Below are 23,990 nucleotides of genomic sequence, written 5' to 3'. Positions count from 1 at the left end.
GCTCACAAGTTTAATTTACACTGTTGCTAATTTTTGTCACATTTACTTCTGATGTCAAGAAAGGTTTAGTACTCTACTCAAAACGATTAGTTAGCTGATTGTTACTGATTCAGTCAAGACATCGGGCCCTATTTTAACGATCTAAGCGCAAGTGCACTTAGGGTGTCTTAATCCAGTTTTGCTAGTTTAACGATGGGAAAAATTGTCTGCGCACCCGGCGCATGGTCTAAAAGGGTTGTCCCTATTATCTTAATGAGTAATGGGTTTGCTTTGGGCGTAACGTGCAATAAACCAATCAGAGTCATCTCCCATTCCCTTTAAAAGCCAGTTGCGCTTGCACCATGGTGGATTCGCTATTTATATGGCGGAATCTGCAAGTGGAAAAACTGAACGCTTCTCTAGCGAGGAAATGGATCTGCTCGTGTGTGAGGTTAAAGAGTGTGAGCAAACCATCTACGGGACAAAGTGTATATGCGTTGTGGACCCGCCTATAGGCGCACATTACTAACGCGCTCTTTAAAGGAGAACTCGGCAACTCTAGCAAACTCTAGTCACTTCTTCGCTGATTTTCCCTTTTGTTGTCGCATGTTTTCCCCACGAGCTCCCCCTACAGCTGTGGGGGGGCGTATATTTCACAACACGGTCGTAAAAAACTCACTTGCGGCGGCCTCCTCCCCCTCTCTACCGCTGCTCATGTGCGTTTGTTTTGATCGGAGCAAGCCAACTGTATCGTGTGGAGCTATGTCTACCGAGGTGGGTAATCTGGTAATACATCATACATGCGTGTGTGTTTATGTCGAATTGCCGTAAAGCAATTCGTGTTTCGCGCTCGTTCTCGTTCTCGCTTCTCACGAGACTTCCAATTTCTATCTTTCCGGGACGGTAGTCCCCAAGTTGCAAGGTTGGTTTTCCGCCTGGGAACGCTGGGGGGAGCGGGGAAAGTCACCAATATCACCAGAACAGGTTGTTTAACCATCCAAATGATTTCTAGACTGTTTTATTAAGTTAAAAAAGTTACCAAGTTCTCCTTTAATTAACAAAATAAATACTGCGCCATTGACTTTATACCAGGCTTCAGTTGGTAAATGGCATAGTCTTTTTCAGTTGCCTCAAAATAGCTACGCGCCAACAATGTGCCTGAACACACCTCGTTTTCAGGGCGCAAATGCATTTGCTATTTAAACAACGTGGCGCAGGAATTGAGAATGATAACTGCGTTGCGCCTGGCGCCGCATTGCACTGCGTGCATGATTGGGCCCATTTACTTAAAAAAACACAATGAAACAAAAAGAGTTCCCTTTCAAAGTGGAACCCAACACTGCGTCATGGAGTTGACACTATATGAGAACACTCCGTGTGAGCCGGTGTGTTACACGCCAATCTTGATTGGCTACCGCAGTCAGGTGATGTCATGGGCACACCGGCAGGGTATAAAAGGGTGCCTAATGAAGATGTCATCAGCTTCTTTTTTTTTTTTCAGGAAACCATTTTGCTGTCTGTGCATGTGCTTTTTGGTTTGTGTGTGGTAATGAGAAAGAAAGCATGTCTAGGCCATTTAGAAAGTGTATCACACCATGCCAGAGATTTATAATGCCTGATGACTCATGAGTTATTTGTTTAGGAGCGGAGCACACTCCAACTCTCAGGCCAGACCCAGAAGCCCACTCTGTGGCTTCTTCCGATCTGGCAGAGAACGTTATTGGCCTGATCTAGGCAGTTTCAGTATTCTTTATATTTCATATGGACATAAAAATGAAATATGGGCAATATCTGCTTCCTCTTCTGTCGCCTTCTGTGGGATGGGGCTTGAAGAAGTATCAATATGCTTCTCATTGAATCACATTCATATGGGAAATTCCATTTTGGCAGTCAATAGCCAGAAAATAACCATTTCTTCCTCAGTTGTAGCCACATTTACTCACATCATCAACACCTCTCTTCACACTGGTACCTTTTCCACAGCAATTAAGCAGGCTCGGGTAACCCCACTGCTTAAGAACCCAACTCTAAATCCAGCACATCTGGAAAATTACAGACCGGTATCTCTCCTTCCATTCATTGCAAAAACACTTGAACGAGTTGCTTTCAACCAAATCTCTGCCTTTCTTTCACAGAACAACCTCCTGGACAACAACCAGCATGGTTTCAAAAGCGGCCACTCAACTGAGAATGCCCTACTCTCGGTTATTGAAGCTTTGAGGCTGGCAAGAGCAGCTTCCAAATCCTCAGTTCTCATCCTGCTGGATCTGTCTGCTGCGTTTAACCACAAGAAACTCCTGTCAATTCTAAAGACGAAGGGCATCTCAGGAACCGCACTCCAATGGTTCAAGTTTTATCTCTCAGGTAGGTCCTTTAGGGTGTCGTGAAGGGGTGAGGTGTCTAAGTCGCAACATCTACCTATGGGGGTGCCTCAGGGCTCAGTGCTTGGACCACTTCTCTTCTCCATCTACATGTCATCACTGGAATCTGTCATTCAAAAACATTTTTTTTTTCCTATCACTGTTATGCTGACGACACACAACTCTACCTCTCATTCCAACCAGAGGATCTGACAGTAGCTGCTCACATCCCTGACTGCCTGCCTGACAGACATTTCTTGCTGGATGAAGGGCCACCACCTTCAACTAAACCTTGAGAAGACAGAGCTGCTTGTAGTCCTGGCCAACCCAACACTACACCACAACTTCTCCATTCAGCTGGGTTCGTCATCCATAACTCCATAAGGGACAGCCAGGAACTTTGGAGTTGAGATTGATGATGAATTAAACTTCACAGACCACATTGCTAGAACTGCCAGGTCCTGCAGATTTGCCTTATACAACATTAGGAGGATAAGGCCCTTCCTATCGGAACATGCTACACAACTCCTTGTCCAAGCTCTTGTTCTATCCAGACTGGACTATTGTAATGCTCTCTTGGCTGGGCAAACCAGCAAACCTCTGCAAATGATCCAGAATGCTGCAACTAGAGTGGTCTTTAACAAGCCGAAGAGAGCACACGTCACACCTCTCCTCACAAAATGCACTGGCTGCCAATTGCTGCTCGCATCAAATTCAAGGCAATGATGCTTGCCAACAGAACAACCACTGGCTCTGCTCCCTTTTACCTAAACTCATTTCTCCAGACTTACGTGCCATCCAGAAGCTTGCATTCTGCAAGTGAATGGCGCCTCGTGGTGCCATCTCAAAGAGGCACAAAATCACTTTCACGGACATTCACCTGGACTATTCCCAGCTTGTGGAATGATCTGCCTAACTCAACCCGAGCTGCTGAGTCCGTAGCCCTTTTCAAGAAACTGCTGAAGACATATATTTTTCAGCAACACTTGATATGGATCATACTATTAATACTAACACTTTCTTTTCTACTCTATTCCATTTCTATAAAAAAAATATATATAATAATTCACGTGTACTGCATTAGACTAAACCGGGAAGGGTCGCAGCACTTGCATATTGTTGTCCTATTGTCAGTTTAATTGCTACTATTGCTTAAATGTAATTATTAAATGTAAAGGGAAGGAGCAGTTATTTGAAGCCCGCTCCTAACTGGAGGCTGCATCAATCTGTTTCCTTATATGGAAATTTTATCGCACCTTCGGTCTATACCTGGAAGAGATAGTGTGAACATAGTGGGGGCTAAGTTAAAACTCTATGTGAATCGGGACAGAGCATAGTGGTGGACTTAGTCGCAGTTAGTGACCCACTCTCTGTTGTTTGCCAGAACTGTAGGAATGGGCAACCATCAGCCGATAAGGGCTACTGTGTAGGGAGTAACCCCTCAGTAATCTCTCAGTAACCCCTCCAGTTAATACTGGAGGCAACAGTTGGATGGTCATATGTTGACTTGTTCGCTAGCAGAAATGTTATCAGGTAGAATGCTAGATGTTCGGCAGCAAAGTTTTTTGACCTCAGAAGAGGTTGGGCAGTCAACCCCCTTTGATGATCAGTGATGGAGAGCATGAGGATCAGAGCATGTGAGCGTAGCAGAGCGGTGACATGGCTCAATATTCCGCTCTATTTGTATATGCTCAATTCAGTCGCTCACGGCCCAAGCAAACGCTAAATATGTGTTATCAGTTCGTTCTTCTGTCACAGTGGCTATGTTTACATGCAACCAAATAATCCGTTAGTAATCGGTTTGATGGCTCAATCGGACTGAAAAGCCTTCATGTGAACCCCTTAGCTCGATCTGAATGAAATTTCAATCGGATTGGAAGGAGAGGTTTATTCCTTTTCTAATCTGATCGAAAGGACTAAACACTTGATCGAATTGAAAACTGAAACTGGAAAGGACTGCGCATATGCAATGAAATAGAAATGGTGTATGACATATGATGCAAGGAACCAGCTGCAGTTAAATAATGTCATAAATGACTGTTTAAAAAAATCAGTTCTGATTAGAAGCTTGTTACATATAAATGCACACATTATCACTTTTTTAGCGTTGTAAACACTACGGTCAGATCCATAAATGAATTCATTCCAATTGAAACAAAAGGTGTGCATGTAAACATAGCCAGTGAGGTTGAAGCAATGTGAAATAAAGAGCAAGATTTAGATGCAGCAGTACGTTTATTATCAAAACTAAAAAAGGAAGCAAAACTCTCAGTAAATCTCAGAATCCACCGGAACAGAAAAAACAACATAATAATGATAAGAATGGACTGAGACTGAAGCAAAAACAAGGCTATAAATGCACAGGTGAACAAATCAATTCGGTGGTTGACAAATAAGCCTGAAAAAAGTTTTTTTGGTTTTTTTTTTCAATTCAAATATTAGGCTTAGAAAATATTGAGTTGTGTTGTACTGACTCATGAATTTCCAAAAATATATGCGGTCTTTTAGATTTTGGATTGGACATTGGATTTATTCACCAATTTGTTGCATTCGTGCCTAAAATTGTCATATGGTGTGACATAAAAGTTATTCTATATAAAATGAAAATGGGATATACTCTCCCTAACTAACTTCACCATAAATCTTTACTATCTTAAGATTTTAAAACAAATTATAATAATTGTGCAGATTCGTTAGATTTTGTATTATTTTTCTAATCATCATGCAAAGTAAGGCATCTCTCCTCAACCTTTCCAGATATTTTAGATTAATTAAGTTAAACCCCGTTATAAATCTATCAAAATGCTTGTGTTGCATTGACTTTTTCCATGATTTATAACTAAAAATTATTTTTATTGTCACAAATCTGAATGTCACAACAAATGATATAGTGTCACACTATGGGCCCTATTTTAACGATCTGAAACGCAAGTATCAAACGTGAAATGCAAGTAACTTTGTGGGCAGATCAGAGAAGTGACATTGTATGGGGATGGGAGAAACCCACCCAAATTAGCTTCGGTTAAACAGGCGTATAATAATTTTGGTAAATGTGTAAGCTAGATTAATGCCTATTTTTTCACATCTTCATGGACACCACAATGATTTCCCTCATGTGGAATATTTTTCCTTGTAATTATGTTCGGAACTGTTTTCTGGAACTGCAAAATAGCACCAGGGAACGTTTGCGCCGGAACACGCCTCCTCTTTTCGCTCAACCGCCCCCGGGAGCATAAGTTCATTCCCTAATTTACCGATGTGCATCTGTGGAGGGAAAAGTCCGCTGTGCGTCGGGTGCAAAATAGGAATGATACATGCGTCGGTGTACAAAGTCAATTGCGCTGGGTGCAAGATAGGGCCCTATATGATGACAATTGTATGACCCACCACAATTTGTCAATGTAAAAAAGTGTATTTTATATGCATTCAACCAATGTTGTTTTCGTCAACGATGACGATAACGAAATGATTTCGTTGACGCACCTTTTTTTTATGACGATAACGCGACGATGACTAGCTAAAAATGGCTCTAAGGTGACTAAAACATGACGAGACGTTTTCGAGTTTTCGTTGACGAGACGAGACGGAACGAAAATGATTATAAGTCTGACGTTCACAATGCATGTCATTTCTGCCTATTTTGCGTGAAATCTGTCTGTTTTGAGCTAAAAAAGTATCAGCAATGCTGCCGCTTCCTTTCCTTGTTTTGGGTACGCCCACCACCCGGCTGCCGCCATGCCGCGCACCAGATTCCACACAACAACAACACACCTGCGGCTAGTCACTCGCCACACATCTTCGCTATGAGGCGCCGGACTGGACAAAAGCGAAACGAACTGCGCGAGAGAGACCGAAAGTGCGTGAGAGAGACCGAGTGTGTCTGCGCGCGAGAGAGCTTAGTGTACGCGAGAGAGACCGAGTGTGTCTGAGCATTAGTTTAGTAGGCTAATTGGTACTAAGTAATATATAATCATTATATAACTTAGATTATAACATAAATTATTATTTAACTAATTATATAATAAAGCCACAATTGCCAAAGTAAGAATGTTTTTATTCCTGGCTTTTTTGGAGTAAAACAGTGATTCCACTGTTACCACTTTATCTGTGTGTAATATTGTAGTAGCTCAAAGTTTTTTGCTGTTTAAACTGTAAACCATTCCTTTATTAGGCTACTGTGATTACTGGTGAAAATAGCCAATGTGCTAAAATTTTAGAAGAGCGTCAATTCATGGAAAAAATATAACTTGAAATATGGGGATAAAAGGTTTCTGCCCAATGCGACAATGAAGTACAGCTTGGCAGCACTGCATCTCCATCATTGAGAAAGTTTATTATGCAAAGGTTTTAAGGTTAACTGTTGTTTTATGAATTGCAACACTTGCTACAACCTGTCAAACCTAAGCCCATTTCCAATACTTTTTAACCTAAATTAATTTGTTAAAGACTACTTTCTTTTTTTTTTTACTAAAATTGACTAAAACCTTTTTGCATTTTCATCGACTAAAACTTGACTAAAACCTTTTTGCGTTTTCATCGACTAAAACTTGACTAAAACCTTTTTTGTGTTTTCGTCGACTAAAACTTGACTAAAACTATCAAGTTTATAAGTGACTAAAATGTGACTAAAACTAAAAAGCATTTTCATCCAAAAGACTAAGACTAAAACTAAAAGGGCTGCCAAAAACAACACTGCATTCAACATTCAATTACTTCAATTCAGTTAACATTAATAAGAATAAAAATCATCAAACATACTAACATCGTTTTAAAATGTTTTAAATGTTATTTACTTTTGTCCGAATTATTCCCAGTTCAAAATATAGATTGCAGTGTCACACCAGTATTTGGCCAGAACTCATGCACAGACATCAACACTTTCTGTGTCCATTAAAAATGCCTAATTCTGTTACTTAGGTTAAATTGTAAATCTATAAATTATTTATACTTTGCTGAGATATATTGTCATATTAGTAAGGTCACACATAAAATTTGAAGTAGAGGTCTTTATACACCAACTACAGCTATGATATGCTGTAATAATATCTTGTCAGAGGAACAACATAAAGGTATATATTTTTAACAAATACCCATTTTTATTAGTATAGTATTAGTATAGACATCATGGAAAGGTAGAATTGCATGTCATGTCATCCACCCATATATATATATATATATATATATATATATATATATATATATATATATATATATATATATATATATATATATATATACACACATATATATATGATTGGTCATCTTGTACTTTGAACATTTAATTTGTCACCGATTCATTCTTATTTTGTTTACTTCAACTTTGCAACTACATGTCAACTAACTCTAATGAGAGTATTAGTGGACTGTAGTAGACTGTTACGTTAGGGTTAGATGTTAGGTTAGTTGCAAAGTTACTTATAGTCAGTAAAATGTCTGTTGGAGGACCATCAAAATACAGTGTTAGCAGATATTAAGTAGCAAACAGTCTACTAATACTCTAATGATGGGTATTTGAGATGTAGTTGTAAAGTTACAAATACAGCAGTTAGTACAATGTCTAAAGTGGACAATCGAAATAAAGTGTTACCTAAAAAATAAATAATTTAGGGAACAGTCATTATAAAAACCTTCTTAGGGTTGGATGCTTCATTCCCAGCCATCACTAAGCTATGCTTCATGAAAAACACATGGCCTTTTATCCATTTGATTCAGTAGATTGGGTGCATGCTGATAGGATTATGATTATTTCAATTTGAGGCTTTGTCGCAAAGCAGTGCACAGCTCACCCACAGCACCACTCTTAATATTTATATAGCATCAACAGTGCATTGAACTACATCTATACTATTATAATGTATCTTTTTATCTGACATACCTGCCTCTTCCACTTCCTCCCCATCCTCTTCCTCTCCTGCATTAAGTGTCGGAGGTTCTTCAGAACCGACTTCCTCCATTAAGATCCTCTCCGTCTCTGCAGTCTAGCACAGATCACCAGAGTACCTTATTATCTTCATCAACACATTCAACTGATTTGACATTATTATTCTATTAGTAACCTAGCCATTATGCATTTGCCTAATTTGTGATTGCAATTAGATTTATCATGTATTTACAAAGCTACTAATCCATACACTACCATTTAAATGTTAAAAAAAAAAAAAAAAAAAATTTTTTTGCTCACCAAAGCTGCATTTATTTGATCAGTAATAAAACTAAACCATTAATATTATAAAACACTGTTAAATGTTTTTTAAATTAATTTATTTCAGTGAAGGCAAAGCTGAATTTTCAGCATCATTATTCCAGTCTTCAGTGTCACATGATCCTTCAGAAATCATTCTAATATGCTGATTTGCTGCTCAAGAAACATTTCTGATTATTATCAATGTTGATTTTTTTTATTTATTTATTATTATTGATATCTTTGTGGAAACCATGATACATTTTTTCAGGATTCTTTGATAAATAGAAAGTTCAAAAGAACAGCATTTATTTGAAATAGAAACATTATAAATATCTTTACTGTCACATTTGATCAATTTAATGCATCCCTGTTGAATAAAAATATGAATTTGTTTAAAATAAAAATAAAATCTTACCGTTTTCAAACCTTTGAACGGTAGTGTACATTTATAAAGACTGAGTATCATTTTTACCTTCAGTGCATCAAGTTGGGCTAAACGGCATCGCTGCAGCAAATCTACAAACAGGTATATAAGCAGTGCCTAAAAGAGAAATAAAAATCAACATTTATTGTGAATCACTCATTGCAGACACAATGTTATCTAATTTGAGAGAAAATTTGGGGGAAAAAAATGAGTTTGAAAAATGTCGGTTAGTTTTGAATCCATTAATATATGCCAGTGTACTCTTAAAGGCTGACTGGTTCATTTAAATGTATATGTGTGTAGGTCTTTATGAATAGTTGTCATTCCAAATCTGCTGAACATTCTGTGGAGTTCATTGGCCATTGGTTTGGAGTCAGAATGAATTGGTTTGGAGTCAATGCATATTTTGTTTCTACAATTAACCTGCCACCAAACCATTTGAGTTGAAAGAGCACAAAAGTTCTAAAAGAGAAACTGTATTTTGAAAAGAATCAAAGACAGCAGCATAAGGAAGTTTTTCAAAGCAGCAAGCGTTTTAATTCAGACATATTTTACAATAAGTCTCTCTTAAATGTCAAACAAGACAAATGTCAGTCACAATGTCATGTTATCATCAAAATGAAATATCTGCTTAAGAACTATACTTTGAAGTCAAAATCAACTCTATCAAATGTCAGAAAATGGTTCAATAAAAGAGGAAGATGAAAATAGGAATAGAAAAAGGAGCCACCTAATATTTTCCAGAAGAAACAGAGCTGTTTTGAGACATGAAACCATGTCTCTTTTGAAATGTTAAACCAGTGTGAAATTAAGCCAAGAATGCAAAACTGCCAAACAATGTCAGAATAAACAAATACAACAAGGGGAAAAGAACAACCTTCTTACCTGCACTAGAAAGCCTGTAAGAAAGGAGATCAGGAAAGGCACCAGACCTGCCCGAGCAATCGTTACCGGCAGTCCTGCAAAAAGCACATTATCTGAATAGTCTGTCATGGCAGAATCTGCTGTATTCTGAATTTATCTGCAAGGCCTTATATTAAAGCAAACATATTCAGCCACTCATATCAGATATTATCTCTAGACTGAATTATTTGATAGTGGTAATTTTATTATGGCTAGAAGAACACTTTAAAATGATTTAACTCAGATAGGAGGAAATGAAAAGAAAAATGTATTTTTTAACAACTATTAAATCTCACTGAAAACAGAACAGTTAAATTCAATGCACCATGTAATTGCGGTGTCTTATAAATATATATATCTGCTACTGTTCAGACCATAAAGCCTGGGTATATCATTAACGAAACAGAATATAGTCTTGCTGAAAACCCATTGAGAAATTATGTTTAACTTCATTTTGCCTGCTAATGGTCTCATGCATGGATTTTATTCCTTCCTTTTCCATTCCAATAGTTAATTAAAGAAAATAAAATCTTCAGCAGTCCCTTTTTCTTTTCTTTTTTGAACTGCAGTGGATCAGAAGATGTCAGTAAACATCTGTCTTATGTGCTGTGCAAAAAAATAATAAAAAAATAACTATGACTCAATGAGATTTCAGCATAATGCCATTTGTTATGTTTTGAATTGCAGACTGAGCTTTTACATACCCAGGATCCCGGTCCCCAGTATTGTAGCTATTGTTAAAAAATCTGTGGAGAGATAACATGTATTATATATGTTGAATATAAGAAAACAAAATGAATGTATGTAATTATAACTCATCATCTGTGGATAACAGGGAAGCTGAATATATTAACAGAAATGATTTAAAACTTTATTATATGAATCACATAATTTTACATTGATCTATCTGATCTTTTTGTTGAAAGTTGAATTTTCAGCATTATTACCAGTCTTCAGTGTCACATGATATTATCAATGTTAAAAGCATTTGTGCTGCTTAACATTTTTGTGGAAATGTGATTACATTTTTTTTATAGAAATGTCAAAAGAACAGCATTTATTTGAATTATAAATGGTTTAACTCTGACTTTTGACCAATTTAAAGCATAATTAGCTACTTAAAATAATTCTTACTGACCCCAAACCTTTGAACAGTAGTGTTATTTCAGTTCAGATTTTAGTAGTATTGTTTAGTAATACATTTTCAGTATATAGGTATTATTTCAGTTTGGGTGCTAAATATATAATGAAGATTTTTGAAAACAGATTGAGCTAATAAGACGGGGCATTTGGTCACCCTATCTTGACCAGACCCTGGCGGTCGGAATCGTGGAATCCAGTCATAAACATTTAATTTAGGCTATATAATGCAGAATTTGGCAAATTTTGGATGAATACATCAACAGTAGGACTGTGAACTTACGTCTGTGAATATTAAAGCTCAAAAAGACTGCTATTTAAATATGAAGTCTGCATGTTCAGCACGTCTCTCTCTGTGTGAAGGAATGAACGCGGCACGCGAACCGTTTCGTCTATAACAGTTAACGTTAAACAAGCACGAGATGCTCGTGGTGTTTTTTCTTCTTCGTCTGCCGTCTCACAATGAGAACATATATGAGAACATGAAGCCATGGACTTTATCTCCAGACCTGCTCTGAGAGTCACTTCAGCATTTCAACATTTAAATTGATAAAACTGTCGTCATATTACACATGCACGATGCACACACAGGTCAACTCAATCAAAGATCTTCACGACAACCCGTCAAAATAAAAGTTCGGTTTAACTTATAAAATAAATTATAAAATAAATATATTACTATTGTACTGTAGAATGTACTTCTCATATATATATATATATATATATAATCAATTATTAGAACTTTATTTTTAAAGGAATAAACACAATTTTTCTTCCAGGTTTTAATTTTAACAGTAAACTGCTGTGCAGCACATAAAAAAAAAAATATTTTTTACATTTTAATTTCTACATTTAAAAAAGATTACATTTTTAAAAGATTAGCCTTCATTTCATTACCAACTTTTTTGATAATACATTTGTATCAAAGCATAAACAATTAAATTGCAAAAACCAATTTCATAGGGTCCTATTATTGCAAACATTTTTTTTTCTTTCCAAGTAGTTAAAGTTTTATGAATTTAATTGATTAGACATGCTTCTTTATTATTAAAATTGAATTCAACCATTAAAATGGGAGGGAAAAAATGACAGAATGCAACGGATTTCAAATGGCCCTAAATATTTAACTTTTGTAAAACTGTATATGTTGTATAATTTAAATTAATTAGACATTCTTTTTGATTAAAAGAGTACAAACTGCAGCAACCATTAATCACTCTTATAATTATGAGTGGGTCCTTGGAAAATGTTCTCCCCTCTAAGGGTCCCCTGGCCCTAAAAAGTTTGAGAACCCCTGCTTTTATGCAAATGAGTTCCATGCAAATGAGTTCTACGGGGGAAAGAAGGGTGGGCCACACTTGTGTGCCCCCTCTGATGCCAGCAGCCAATCACAGCACAGGAATGCAAGAACTGCAACCTCCTCATCGGAAAGGGATAAATGTACCCTTTTAACAGACACTCCTTATTCTCCTTAGTCTCTGGCCTGTACTGTCATGATTAAATTCCTGGCTGGTGCCCCGCAATCAGAGAAGAATAGTGTCATCTGACACTCTCACGCACACCTTAGTTGAAGTGTGACCAAATCGCGAAACATATTTGGTGCCACATGTGAAAACTCCTACATACTGGTGCCTTGTGTGGTGTAAAGTTAAACTGATACAGGTATAAAAACTTTGATAAAGTAAAACATCCTTCCTATCAAACCATCACAATGTCTCCTTGTCTTATCACAGCTCAACTTTTTCAGCTATAACCTGAGGTGGCAGTCAAGATTTACATGTGTGCACTTGTACGGTGTAATGAGAGAGAATATCACAAGATAGAACTGTGCAGCGTAGACAAGAAAAAAACCCTAAGCATAAACACTCGCCTAATTACAAAAATTACGCCACAGCTCTTTGATGCATATTAATAAGATGCTTCTGATTAGCCTCTCACAGAGAAATAACAGCGGCAGTCACGAATGAGAAGCCAAACTGAAAAGTTCAAATTGACTTTGCTGACACTACAGATAGCATTTGATTTTCCAATTACAGTGTAAATGTTTGGGCAGGATTAGTTACAGATGCACAAATATCATCGGGGAATAAACACTTATTGTTAAAATGGAAAAATGATCCTTGAAGGCTTTTTATCTGCCTCGAAGTACAACAAACCAGGTATTCTCGTCGACGAGGAGTGATATTAGCATTTCGAGTCTAACCCCCCATACCCCCCCCCCCCCCCCCCCAAAAAATGTTATCAGTAAAGCAGCATGGCCCATCATCAGGCCCCTGAATGAACTTTCAGCTCAGAGCTATAAGTTTGTATAATAATATGACACACCGGGAAATGAAATTTGAGAGATGAAAGAGGTTCGTCAATGCCGTAAGCTAGTAAATAACAGAAAGAAGAAGTCCTCCTCGTTTCGGTAAAGCTCGTAAATGGACAAATTTGATTAATTGACAAAATGCCTGAAATACTGTATACAATCTTTGCGGGCAGAATTATGGGGCAGCTATTTGCAGATTTAAATTACGCCCACACTCACAGTCAAGATGATGGATGACAATAAGTAAGTACAGAAGTAGCAAAGTAACTGTGATGGCATTTTAATGACACTGATATCAGCCACTCTGGCAACTTGCCAAGTCAAGTAACATTCTTGCACAGACATTTAATCTAGATATCACTAGTTTTGCAGGAGAACGTGCTTTCCTTCAGGTCTCTCATATTAGGTCTGATTAATGGATGGTTGTTGAAGTTTTATGCACTTGCACTATAAACCTCATTTCTGGAAATCACAATGCAGACATTAATTGTGTTATTGGCTTGCTAAAATCCACTTAGGGATATAAAACAGGAGAAAAATCGAAGACACAATGAAAATTATGCCTGATGCTGTACAAACAACAGGAACTGTCAGTATATACACGTTTCTGGTTGATGGCTGGATCAAGCTACAAATTCAAGCACTTTACACATAAAATAGGCCTAAAAGGTTTATGCAGCTGTCACATAATGCCACTACACTGCCAAAGACAACATCTGCTGGCTTTCTACTAAAACAACACAACAGCATGTGCAGCTGTAACCAGAAACAAAGCAGGGTTACTTTATATTGCCATTTAAAAGAATAGTTAAAAAATAAAATAAACCCCAAAATAAACCTGTATGGTTTTCTTTCCTGTGATGAACCAAAGATGAAATGTAACAAATATTAAAGTGCCCCTATTATGCTATTTTAAAGTTTCCTAATGTTGTTTTGGAGTCTTCTACAACAGGTTTACATGCATCAAAGGTAAAAAAACTGTTTAATTTCCTCATATTTGCACATCACCACATTTTCAATGATTTTCAAACGACTCGTCAAATTAGTCTCTCTAAATCCAGCCTTTCCGCGAGCTACTCTGCTCTGATTGGCCAGACAGCTAAGTCTGTTGTGATTGGTTTACCGCGTACAACGCGCGCGTCGAAAACAAAAACATCCATTGCCATAACAATGTCAGCTGTCCTGAGTCTTCCTACACGGTAAACCAAAGACAGTAACGAACAATGACGATTTTACCATATCAATGCGAGAGCGAGTCCGATGATGAAACACTGGAAGAACTAGTTATTCAACACGAACCTCCATCGCAAAGACAACTCGAGCAGGACGTTTCTCAGTGATACACTACTCAGTTTGAGGTACATTATGAGATGTTGCAACTGTAATTCCTCACCATCAGCATTAACAAGTGCATGTCCATCAACAAACCGATTATTTGACTTGTACTAATTTATTTACAGAGTATTTTTGTAATATATTGCAGTAAACACATGGAAATTATCAATAACAGTGCATGTATGCAATGTATACATTAGCCGAGCTCTAGCGTGAATGACTGATGTGAATGACTGGTGTAACATAAACGTTGGTAAATCAAATCTTGCTCCATGATTTATCTTTCCTCAAAGTAGTGAGAATGACAGACAATCTGCATTAATAGACACAGTTAGCAGAAGTATTTAAGTAAGACAGTAATAACGTGAGTTAGCCAGTTAGCAGGAGACCTACATAATATAAAATTCAAAACTAAGTATTTTGAACACAATCTTTCAAGAGCAAGCGGTTTGCGAATCCTGCATTGAACTCCGAGATTTGAGAAGCAGTCGTCAATGAAACACAGCAAAAGTTTAGGATTATACTGCTGTGATATAATGGTAAAGATGAATTTTAACCACTGATTCTTCACATGCTCATCCTTGAGAAGTGGAAAAAAAACTGGCTTTACCTTCACATTGTAGAGCACAGCGTCTTCTCGACATGATCTGCACGCGCAATAAGTGGGCGGGCAATATGCTAATGTTTCGTCTTGACGTCACAATGAAACGGCTTATGACTCGTTTGAAAAACAGTTCATTTCATTGACTCAGAGTCGATTCTTACTTTTGAAAGACAATAACTTTATATAAGGTGCACTTTCAGATTCAAAATTTTGCAGGATGTTTACATTCACTTAGAGCTATGTTACTCACTTCATGAAAGCTCATTTTCAAAAATTCATAATAGGGGCCCTTTAATGCTTCGTTTTCACACAATGAAAGTAAACAGATACCAGGGGTCTCATTTATAAAACTGTGCGTAGGATCCTTACTAAAAGTGTACGTGCGCCGAGAGCCAAAAATGGCGTAAAAAATATTCAGACTTATAAAACTGTTTGTACGCCAGACCCTGAGCAGAATTCACTTTATAAATCCCAGTCAGCGGAAGATTGCACGCACATGCATCTACTCCCCGAAATAACCATATATGGAGCTTACAACGCCTCATTTTACTATGCATATCGTCATCTGCATATCATTTGCATATGATTATTCATCCACGTGATAACATGTTTAATGGTACAAGACATTAGGAAAATATGAAATACGGATGTGCCGTCAAATCACATTAATACAAATTATTTAGTAGTCTATCCATGCCTTGTTTTGGAATAAATAAATCAAATAGTGTAAAATAGGCTACATGTCAGAGAAAGTTTTTCTCAATCTTTTCCACTGGCCAAACAGTATTTTTAATTGATTTATATTTTGGAAACAGATAGACCCTGTTGTATATATATATATATATATATATATATATATATATATATATATACAGGTGCTGGTCATAAAATTAGAATATCATCAAAAAGTTGATTTATTTCAGTAATTCCGTTAAAAAAGTGAAACTTGTATATTATATAGACTCATTACATGCAAAGTGAGATATCTCAAGCCTTTATTTGTTATAATTTTGATGATTATGGCTTACAGCTTGTGAAAACCACAAAATCAAAATCTCAGAAAATTAGAATATTACATGAAATCACACAGTTATTACACAGTGATACCATGGTCATTGAACCAGGTTTTGGTTCTTTTGGCAGTGTGGGCAGGTGCAAATCCTGCTGGAAAATGAAGGAAGCATGAAGTGCTCTAAAAATGTCCTGGTCGACGCCTGCGTTGACTCTGGATTTAATAAAGCACAGTGGACCAAAGTCCTCTTTTCTGATGAGAGCAAATTTTGCATCTCATTTGGAAACCAAGGTCCCAGAGTCTGGAGGAAGAATGGAGAGGCACACAATCCAAGATGCTTGAAGTCCAGTGTGAAGTTTCCACAGTCTGTGTTGGTTTGGGGAGCCATGTCATCGGCTGGTGTTGGTCCACTGTGCTGTCCACTCAACGCAGCCGTCTACCAGGACATATCCAGAGCACTTCATGCTTCCTTCAGCAGACAAGCTTTATGGAGATGCTGACTTCATTTTCCAGCAGTATTTGCACCTGCCCACACTGCCAAAATAACCAAAACCTGGTTCAGTGACCATAGGATTACTGTGTAATTACTGTGTGATTTCATGTAATATTCTAATTTTCTGAGATTTTGATTTTGTGGTTTTCACAAGCTGTAAGCCATAATCATCAAAATTATAACAAATAAAGGCTTGAGATATCTCACTTTGCATGTAATGAGTCTATATAATATACAAGTTTCACTTTTTTAACGGAATTACTGAAATAAATCAACTTTTTGATGATATTCTAATTTTATGACCAGCACCTGTATATTATATATATATTACCGGCCATTCAGAACTTCTACTAGCCAAAAAATAATAATACAAATAAATAGATAAACCAGATTAACCAGATTGTCACAGTATATATATATATATATATATATATATATATATATATATATAAAATGTAGATGCATTGAAGGAGTGTGGGTGGCTAGTGTTAAAAGCAGCATATGGCCTCGATATTCCATATGTGGGTTATCTAGAGCTAGATATTAATATCCTTGACCAAATTCTTCCAAAACAGTTGGTGAAAGACACATTTGACACAGAGACAAGGGAGAGAAAGAAACTGGTTCCTGGTTTAATCGGTATGAATATAATTCAAAATTGTCATGACCTTTTGAAGCAACAATTTGGGTCTCAATATTCAAAAAGTTCTATGATGCAGCAATGTGAGGCTTCTTTGAATCAGGTGTTGGAAATCTGTCAATTGTATGATACGCAAAATCAATCTTTTGTAAACCTGTTGGCCCAAAGTCCAGTCAAGGTGCCAGCAGGTACTCTTCAATTGGTTTGTGCAACAAGTGGGTACAACTATTCTCATGCCAAAGGAGTCTTTGCTTTTAGAGCCTCTGATAGAGAGTGAGGGGAGTTTACCAGCAGACCTTTTAATTATGGGTTCAATAGTGTCCCCAGAAAAAGCACAATTGTTGGTCCCAATTATGAATGTGGGGACTAGTGAGGTTATTTTGTACCCACATGTTCGACTAGCGTCTGTACATATCGTCTGTACTGAAGTGGTGGTCAGTGGAGGGGGTTTCGATATTCAGTTTACAAAAATAAAGTTTTTATTGAGCAAAGTAATGTGTCACAGTCAGGGGTAACAGCCGCTCAACAAGTTCGGACACTTAATTTTCCTCTGTTTATTGTGGAACATGAAGGGAAGTCTAGGAGGTTATTGAATAAATATGCCTCTGTGTTTTTTGAAGGAAGTGGGGATTTGGGGTATACTGATTTGATTGAACATCAGATCCCATTGGTAGATGATGCTCAAGTTTGTCAAATGTATAGGAGGTTGCCCCCCACTCAATATGAGGAGGTTAAAGCTCATATTAAGTTACTTTTAGAGCAAAATGTAATAAGGGAAAGCTGCAGCCCATATTCGTCACCGATTGTGATTGTAAAGAAGAAGGATGGATCAATTCGGATGTGTGTGGATTATAGGCAGTTGAATGCTAAAACAAGAAAAGATTCATATCCACTGCCTAGAATTGAAGAATCTTTAGATGCGTTGAGTGGAGAGTGTTGGTTTTCCACCCTGGACCTGGCAAGCGGAAAAAATCAAGTGGCAGTGGCAGAAAAGGATAAACAAAAGACTGCTTTTTGTACGCCGTTTGGCCTGTTTGAATATAATTGTTTACCCTATGGTTTGTCCAATGGGCCAAGTACTTTCCAACGTTTAATGGAATGTATATTCAGTGATGAAAGTTTTCAGTCAGTGCTCTTGTATTTGGATGATGTGATTGTGTTTTCGTCAACAGTGGAGCAACACCTGGAGAGATTGGAGATATTCCTGCAACAATTTCAACATCATGATCTCAAAGTTAAGCTCAGTAAATGCTGTTTTTTCCAACAAGAGGTACGTTACTTGGGTCATGTCATTTCTAGTGAGGGGGTGGCGACAGACCCTGAGAAGATTCAAGCAGTGGCAAAATGGGCGAAACCTCAGACAGCAAAAGAGCTTAGATCTTTTGGGGGATTTGCAAGCTATTACAGACGTTTTGTGCAAGGATTCGCCAAGATTGCAGCACCACTACATCAGTTGGCTGCTGTTGGGGAAATACCAAAGGGTAAGAAGCAAAAGAAAAGAGTATATTTAACTAGTGAACAATTCAGACAGAGGTGGGATGATAAATGTGAAGAAGCTTTCCAAACACTGAAAAGGAAATTAACATCTGCTCCTACGTTAGCTTATGCTGCCTTTTCTAAGCCTTTTTTTCTTGAAATAGATGCCAGCCATACAGGACTCGGAGCGGTGCTCTCCCAGGACGCGGGAGGTAAGCGGAGGCCAGTGGCCTATGCTAGTAGAGGTCTGAGTAGAGGTCTGAGGGAGTCTGAACGTAATATGGATAATTACAGTACAATGAAGCTGGAGTTTCTTGCCCTTAAATGGGCAGTGACAGAGAAATTTCTGGACTATTTAATTGGGAATAAGTTTACGGTGTCTACAGATAATAACCCACTTGAGTCATTTGAAGACTGCCAAATTGAGGGCTGTGGAGCAGTGATGGGCTTTGCAGTTGGCCATGTTCGATTTTGAAATGTTGTACCGTCCTGGGAAGAAGAATGGAAATGCTGACGCTTTGTCCCGACAAAAGTCGGCAGGAGGACGACAGCTGGCCGTGTCAGAGCAAGTGACCCCCACATTTAATGGTGGTGGTGGACTGGAGGATGGAGACAATGGGAGTATTTTGCCACAATCTGTAACTACAGTAGATGTTATTTCTGTTTTCCATGAATTTCAGACACAAGATCTGCAAAGCTAGCAAGAACAGGATCCTGCTATTTCCCGGTTCAAGTTTTATTGGAGTAAGGGGGAAGGGCCAGGTAAGAAAGAAAGAAAAGAGGAGTCAAAAGACGCACTGGAGCTGTTAAGACAGTGGGATAAATTGGCAGATCATGAAGGCATCTTTTATAGAGTCATTGCAGATGCTAGAGGGGGCTGGGTAAAACAGCTTCTCTTACCTCAAGTCTTAAAGCAGAAAGTTTTTAGTCAGCTGCATGACCATCAAGGTCTTCAGGGGATTGACCGAACGTTTAAAAGTGAACTAAGTAACTTTTTTACCTTAACCGAACAGCTTCGAGTCATTGGAATAGTTATATGACTTTTTTCGGGTTGAATGGTGGCCTTCTCGCACCCCCAAAGCGCCAGTGAGCCGAAAAACCACCCTTGCAACTTTGGGCCGGAGGGCTGCCGGCCTCAGCGTCAGGAAGTATCGCGTGATATCAGGTCTCGCGATGTAACAAATTGCTTTACGGCACTGCACACATACACTATCTAAACATTTATATGCTAGCTTTCTGTGTATCATACATACCTCAGTGGACATGGCTCCGTGCGTTCGCCGGGTTCTTTGAAAACAAATGCACATGACCAGCGGGAGAATATGGGAGGGGAGAGAGTCGCCAACGAGTTTTGATGACAGTGTTGTCAAATATCTATTCCGAAGCTGTAGGGGGAGCTCTATAAGAGAAACCCGCGAGAAAACAGCGAAGAAATCGGCAAAGCTGCATAGCGCTACTTTAAGCTAGCACGTCAACGCTTCTATTGGCCCGGGATGTACCTGGATGTTCAGGAGTTCTGCAAACATTGTCTTCGATATATTGTGTCTAAGGATGTTCAGCCTAAAGTAAAAACAGTGATGAACAGCATTCAATCATCTAAACCCTTGGAGGTTGTGGCATTGGATTTTACATTGCTGGAACGTTCCCAGAGTGGAAAAGAAAATGTGCTTATTATAACGGATGTGTTTTCTAAATTCACAGTAGCCGTACCTACAGCTGATCAGAGGGCCATAACAGTGGCAAAGGTGCTGGTCAAGGAGTGTCTTCATTGATATGGAGTTCCAGCCCGGATTCATTCTGACCAAGGACAGTGCTTTGAGGCTGAAGTTGTGCAGCAGTTGTGTAGAGTGTATGGCATACAGAAGAGTCGAATAAAAGCATTTCACCCCCAAGGTAACGGGCAGTGTGAATGTTTTAATAGAACTTAGCAAGATCTCCTCAGGGCCCTTCCTCCTGAAAAGAAAATGAGATGGGATGAGTACTTGCATGAAGTATTGTTTGCATATAATACTACTGAAAATGCTACGACTGGATTTTCCCCATTCTTTTTAATGTTTGGCAGGAGCCCTGATCTCCCAATTGACCATTTGTTGAGGGGTGGTACAGAGGAAAAGAGAAGAGTAGGCATGGTGGAGACCTGGGTGATTGAACATCAGCACAAACTGCAACAGGCTTATAGGCTGACACGGAGACGGTTGCAGAGTATGGCCAAGCAGAGACAAAGACGACAAGGGGTGATCAAAGATGCCAGTTTGAATCCAGGGGATTTGATTCATCTGTGTAATTGCAGAGTGAGAGGAAGAAATAAAATCCAGGATGTTTGGGAGGATTTGCCTCACTGTGTGTTGGAAAGATTGGACCCGGACAAGGCAGTGTATAAGGTAGTTCCAGTGGATCAATGGCGTCCACCAAAGAATGCGCATCGTTTGGAGCTACGTCGTTGTGGACCTCTGCAGAAGGAGCCTGTATGGTCAAGGGAGCATCAAGGGACAGACTCAAGTACAAGCATGGCACCGTCAGAGTCTGAGTCTGAGGAGGATTGGGAGGAGCTCCGGGTGGTAGTACCAGAGAACTGGTCTTCGGGGGTTGAAATGGAAATGAGTGCAGAAGAGGTAGCTTCCAGAGATGACGAGTTATCAATAACTACTGGAACAGACTCTACTGTTCGACGCTCCCAGAGAGCTACAGCGGGACAGCATAGTAATCCCTTTAGGGAGCCACGATTGCTGCAGGGTATGGAAGCTGCAGCAATCCCCAACAAGGTTAAATGATAGCTTAAGATGGGGCAATGGAGACAGTCTTAGATCTTCTGCTGCAAGTGATGCATGAATTAAAAAGAGTGATGAGAGGTGGTTAATGTTGTTTTTTTAAAGATTTTGTTACGAAATGTACATAGTGAATCATCGGGACGATGATTTAATAAGTGGGGGGTGGATGTGGCATTGAGCTCTGGTTAAACGGGGTGGGGGGAGGAACTGTGCATATATTTGGAGGGACAAGCACGGAGTAATTTAAGTGATGCACCAAACTCATGCGGTGAAGACGCCACACAAATACGGCGCTGATAATGAATTGGGTGAGTAATATAGTAATGGTGCGTGCGCTTTCATTATTTACACGTGTGCAGGTTACGTGGCTTCATTCACAGTATATGCTGCTCCACACACACTCAGTTTCTGCATGTGCTGTTTGACAGGGTTTTCAAAGACGCATATGGGAACGCATATAAAGTCGCGGTTTGTTTTTCATAGCAAAGTGTTGCACTTTTATCATTTGGAGGCGTCTCAGCAGCTCAGTTAAAAACTCTGCTGTGAGAAAAACTCTGCTGTGAGATTGGGTTGCATAGCATTCACGCAACCTGTGAACGCAAGTTGCGCCATTTCACCAGATTTTGGCAGGTTACCAAGCCTTTCACCAGATATGGCAACACAGGACAATACATCGATGTGTTTCTAAATATGCGAATTGTTGTTCGCATCACAATTTTTTTTCAAGAAATTTGAGTGGCTGTAGCATTTTTATTGTAAAAAAGTGTCAAAATATTAAAGATTATGTGGACATTTGAGTTAAATGTTGGCCAGATTTGATCATGCTATTAAGTGTAACAACAACAATCACCAAGCCGTTGGCGCCCTCTGCAGGCATTTGTTATAATATGTAAAGTACATAAGTTGATTATGTTAATATGTACAGGATATTACATTATGCATTTTAACAGCGTTCTTCAATAACACCATATGATTACTTGCTTTTGATACTTTATTTGAACCAATTATTATTGCCTCATTGTTTATGTGTATATTAAGTCATTTTAAAGGGTATTGTTCACTTCACTTACATCTATTTTTCTTACCACTAAAAAATCTTATTTCTCAATAAATCGTCAAAATAATCAACCAATTACTTGATTACCAAACAAAATCGTTAGTGAAAGCCCTATACATTTCACAAATAAATAGCCTACAAAGAAACATTGAATAGCATGAATTAAACTTTATTTTAATTTTTTTGAAGTACAGACTTTTTTTTTTTTTTTTTTTTTACAGCTTTTTCTTTTCTATTTTTGTATTTATTTATTTTTACAGCGAACGATTCATTCTTTTGAGTCGATTCTTTAAAATGATTCTTTAAAACTCGGACGAGATAATTCACAAAACTGATTTTGTTCACGAAAAGGAATGATCCAGTTCTTGAGTCCAACACACTGACTCACTGATCCGTTCGCGGTTTCTCCTTTTCTGTTCTATGGAAGGAACAAAGTCACACGGGTTTGGAACAATAAAGGTGAGTGAATTATGACAGAAATGTCATTTTGGATGAAGTAGGCTAAATGTCTCAATGATTGGATTTAACAAATCCAATAAGATGCTTGACATATTCGTTTAACACTGTGACAACAACAACAAAAAAATCACAAATGCATTGAGATAACACTGAAGAAGATCAAATAATAACTCCTCTGCAATTAAACAACTAGAAAACATGCTTCTCCCATGCAATATGTGATGTGCACGTGAACGGAGCATTCAGCAGAGGAGAATGACGTCATGGTACTGTGTATCTCTGATCTAGACCTGAAGGAGGCAAATCAGGAGTGCTATAAAGATAAAACGTGCTCTGTACATGATGTAAAATGGTGTTAAACGTTCAATCCAATGATATAGTGCGGGGTGGATATTTTAGACCTCTGCGTTGCTATCACACATCGATCTCTCACCAAATACTCACAGCACTGCAGATAAATTAGACTCAGTTTCCATGGTCTAGCATGGTTTTTCCTTGCGCTTTTGAAAGACACTGATGTCTCAGTGTTTACTGAGATCTCCTCTGCAGCTGTCGCCATCACTGCATTTACATATTCCATCTCTCGCGTGCATTCCTTTCCTACTGGAAGTGCGTGATGCTGCGCGTGCGCGTCGACTTCAACCCTGTATTACAATAATGTAATGTTAAGGAAAAAGAAGAATAACAGAAAAGTGAAACTAAAATAAAACGCAAACATTGGTGAAATATTTTAAATTATATTGTTTTGAAACATTGCTTTATGCAGTTGCTGTGGAATAACTTTAATGAATAATTGGTTATTAAAGATAATAATTATTATTATTCATTTAAAACTATACATAATA

At 38.2% G+C, this 23,990-nt stretch overlaps 1 protein-coding gene across 1 annotated transcript in view; it reads right to left on the bottom strand.

Annotated features, from left to right (window-relative positions):
• The window catches only part of LOC307149940 (uncharacterized protein), a 128,800-nt gene extending 105,050 nt beyond the window's left edge, over positions 1 to 23,750 (bottom strand). The window contains exons 1-5 of the mRNA XM_079856572.1: positions 23,590 to 23,750; positions 10,555 to 10,596; positions 9,833 to 9,906; positions 8,996 to 9,064; positions 8,215 to 8,317 (exon numbers count right to left, since the gene is read on the bottom strand). Coding sequence (XP_079712698.1) covers positions 8,215 to 8,317; positions 8,996 to 9,064; positions 9,833 to 9,906; positions 10,555 to 10,596; positions 23,590 to 23,725 — 424 coding nt within the window. The 5' untranslated portion in view covers positions 23,726 to 23,750. The remainder of the gene's footprint in view (positions 1 to 8,214; positions 8,318 to 8,995; positions 9,065 to 9,832; positions 9,907 to 10,554; positions 10,597 to 23,589) is intronic.
• Between the last annotated feature and the right edge of the window lie 240 nt (positions 23,751 to 23,990).

Source organism: Squalius cephalus (genome assembly GCF_949319135.1).
Source record: "Squalius cephalus genome assembly, chromosome: 22".
Taxonomy (NCBI): Eukaryota; Metazoa; Chordata; class Actinopteri; order Cypriniformes; family Leuciscidae; genus Squalius; species Squalius cephalus.
Note: the sequence above shows the minus strand (reverse complement) of the source record. Positions and strands in the feature narration are given on the sequence as shown.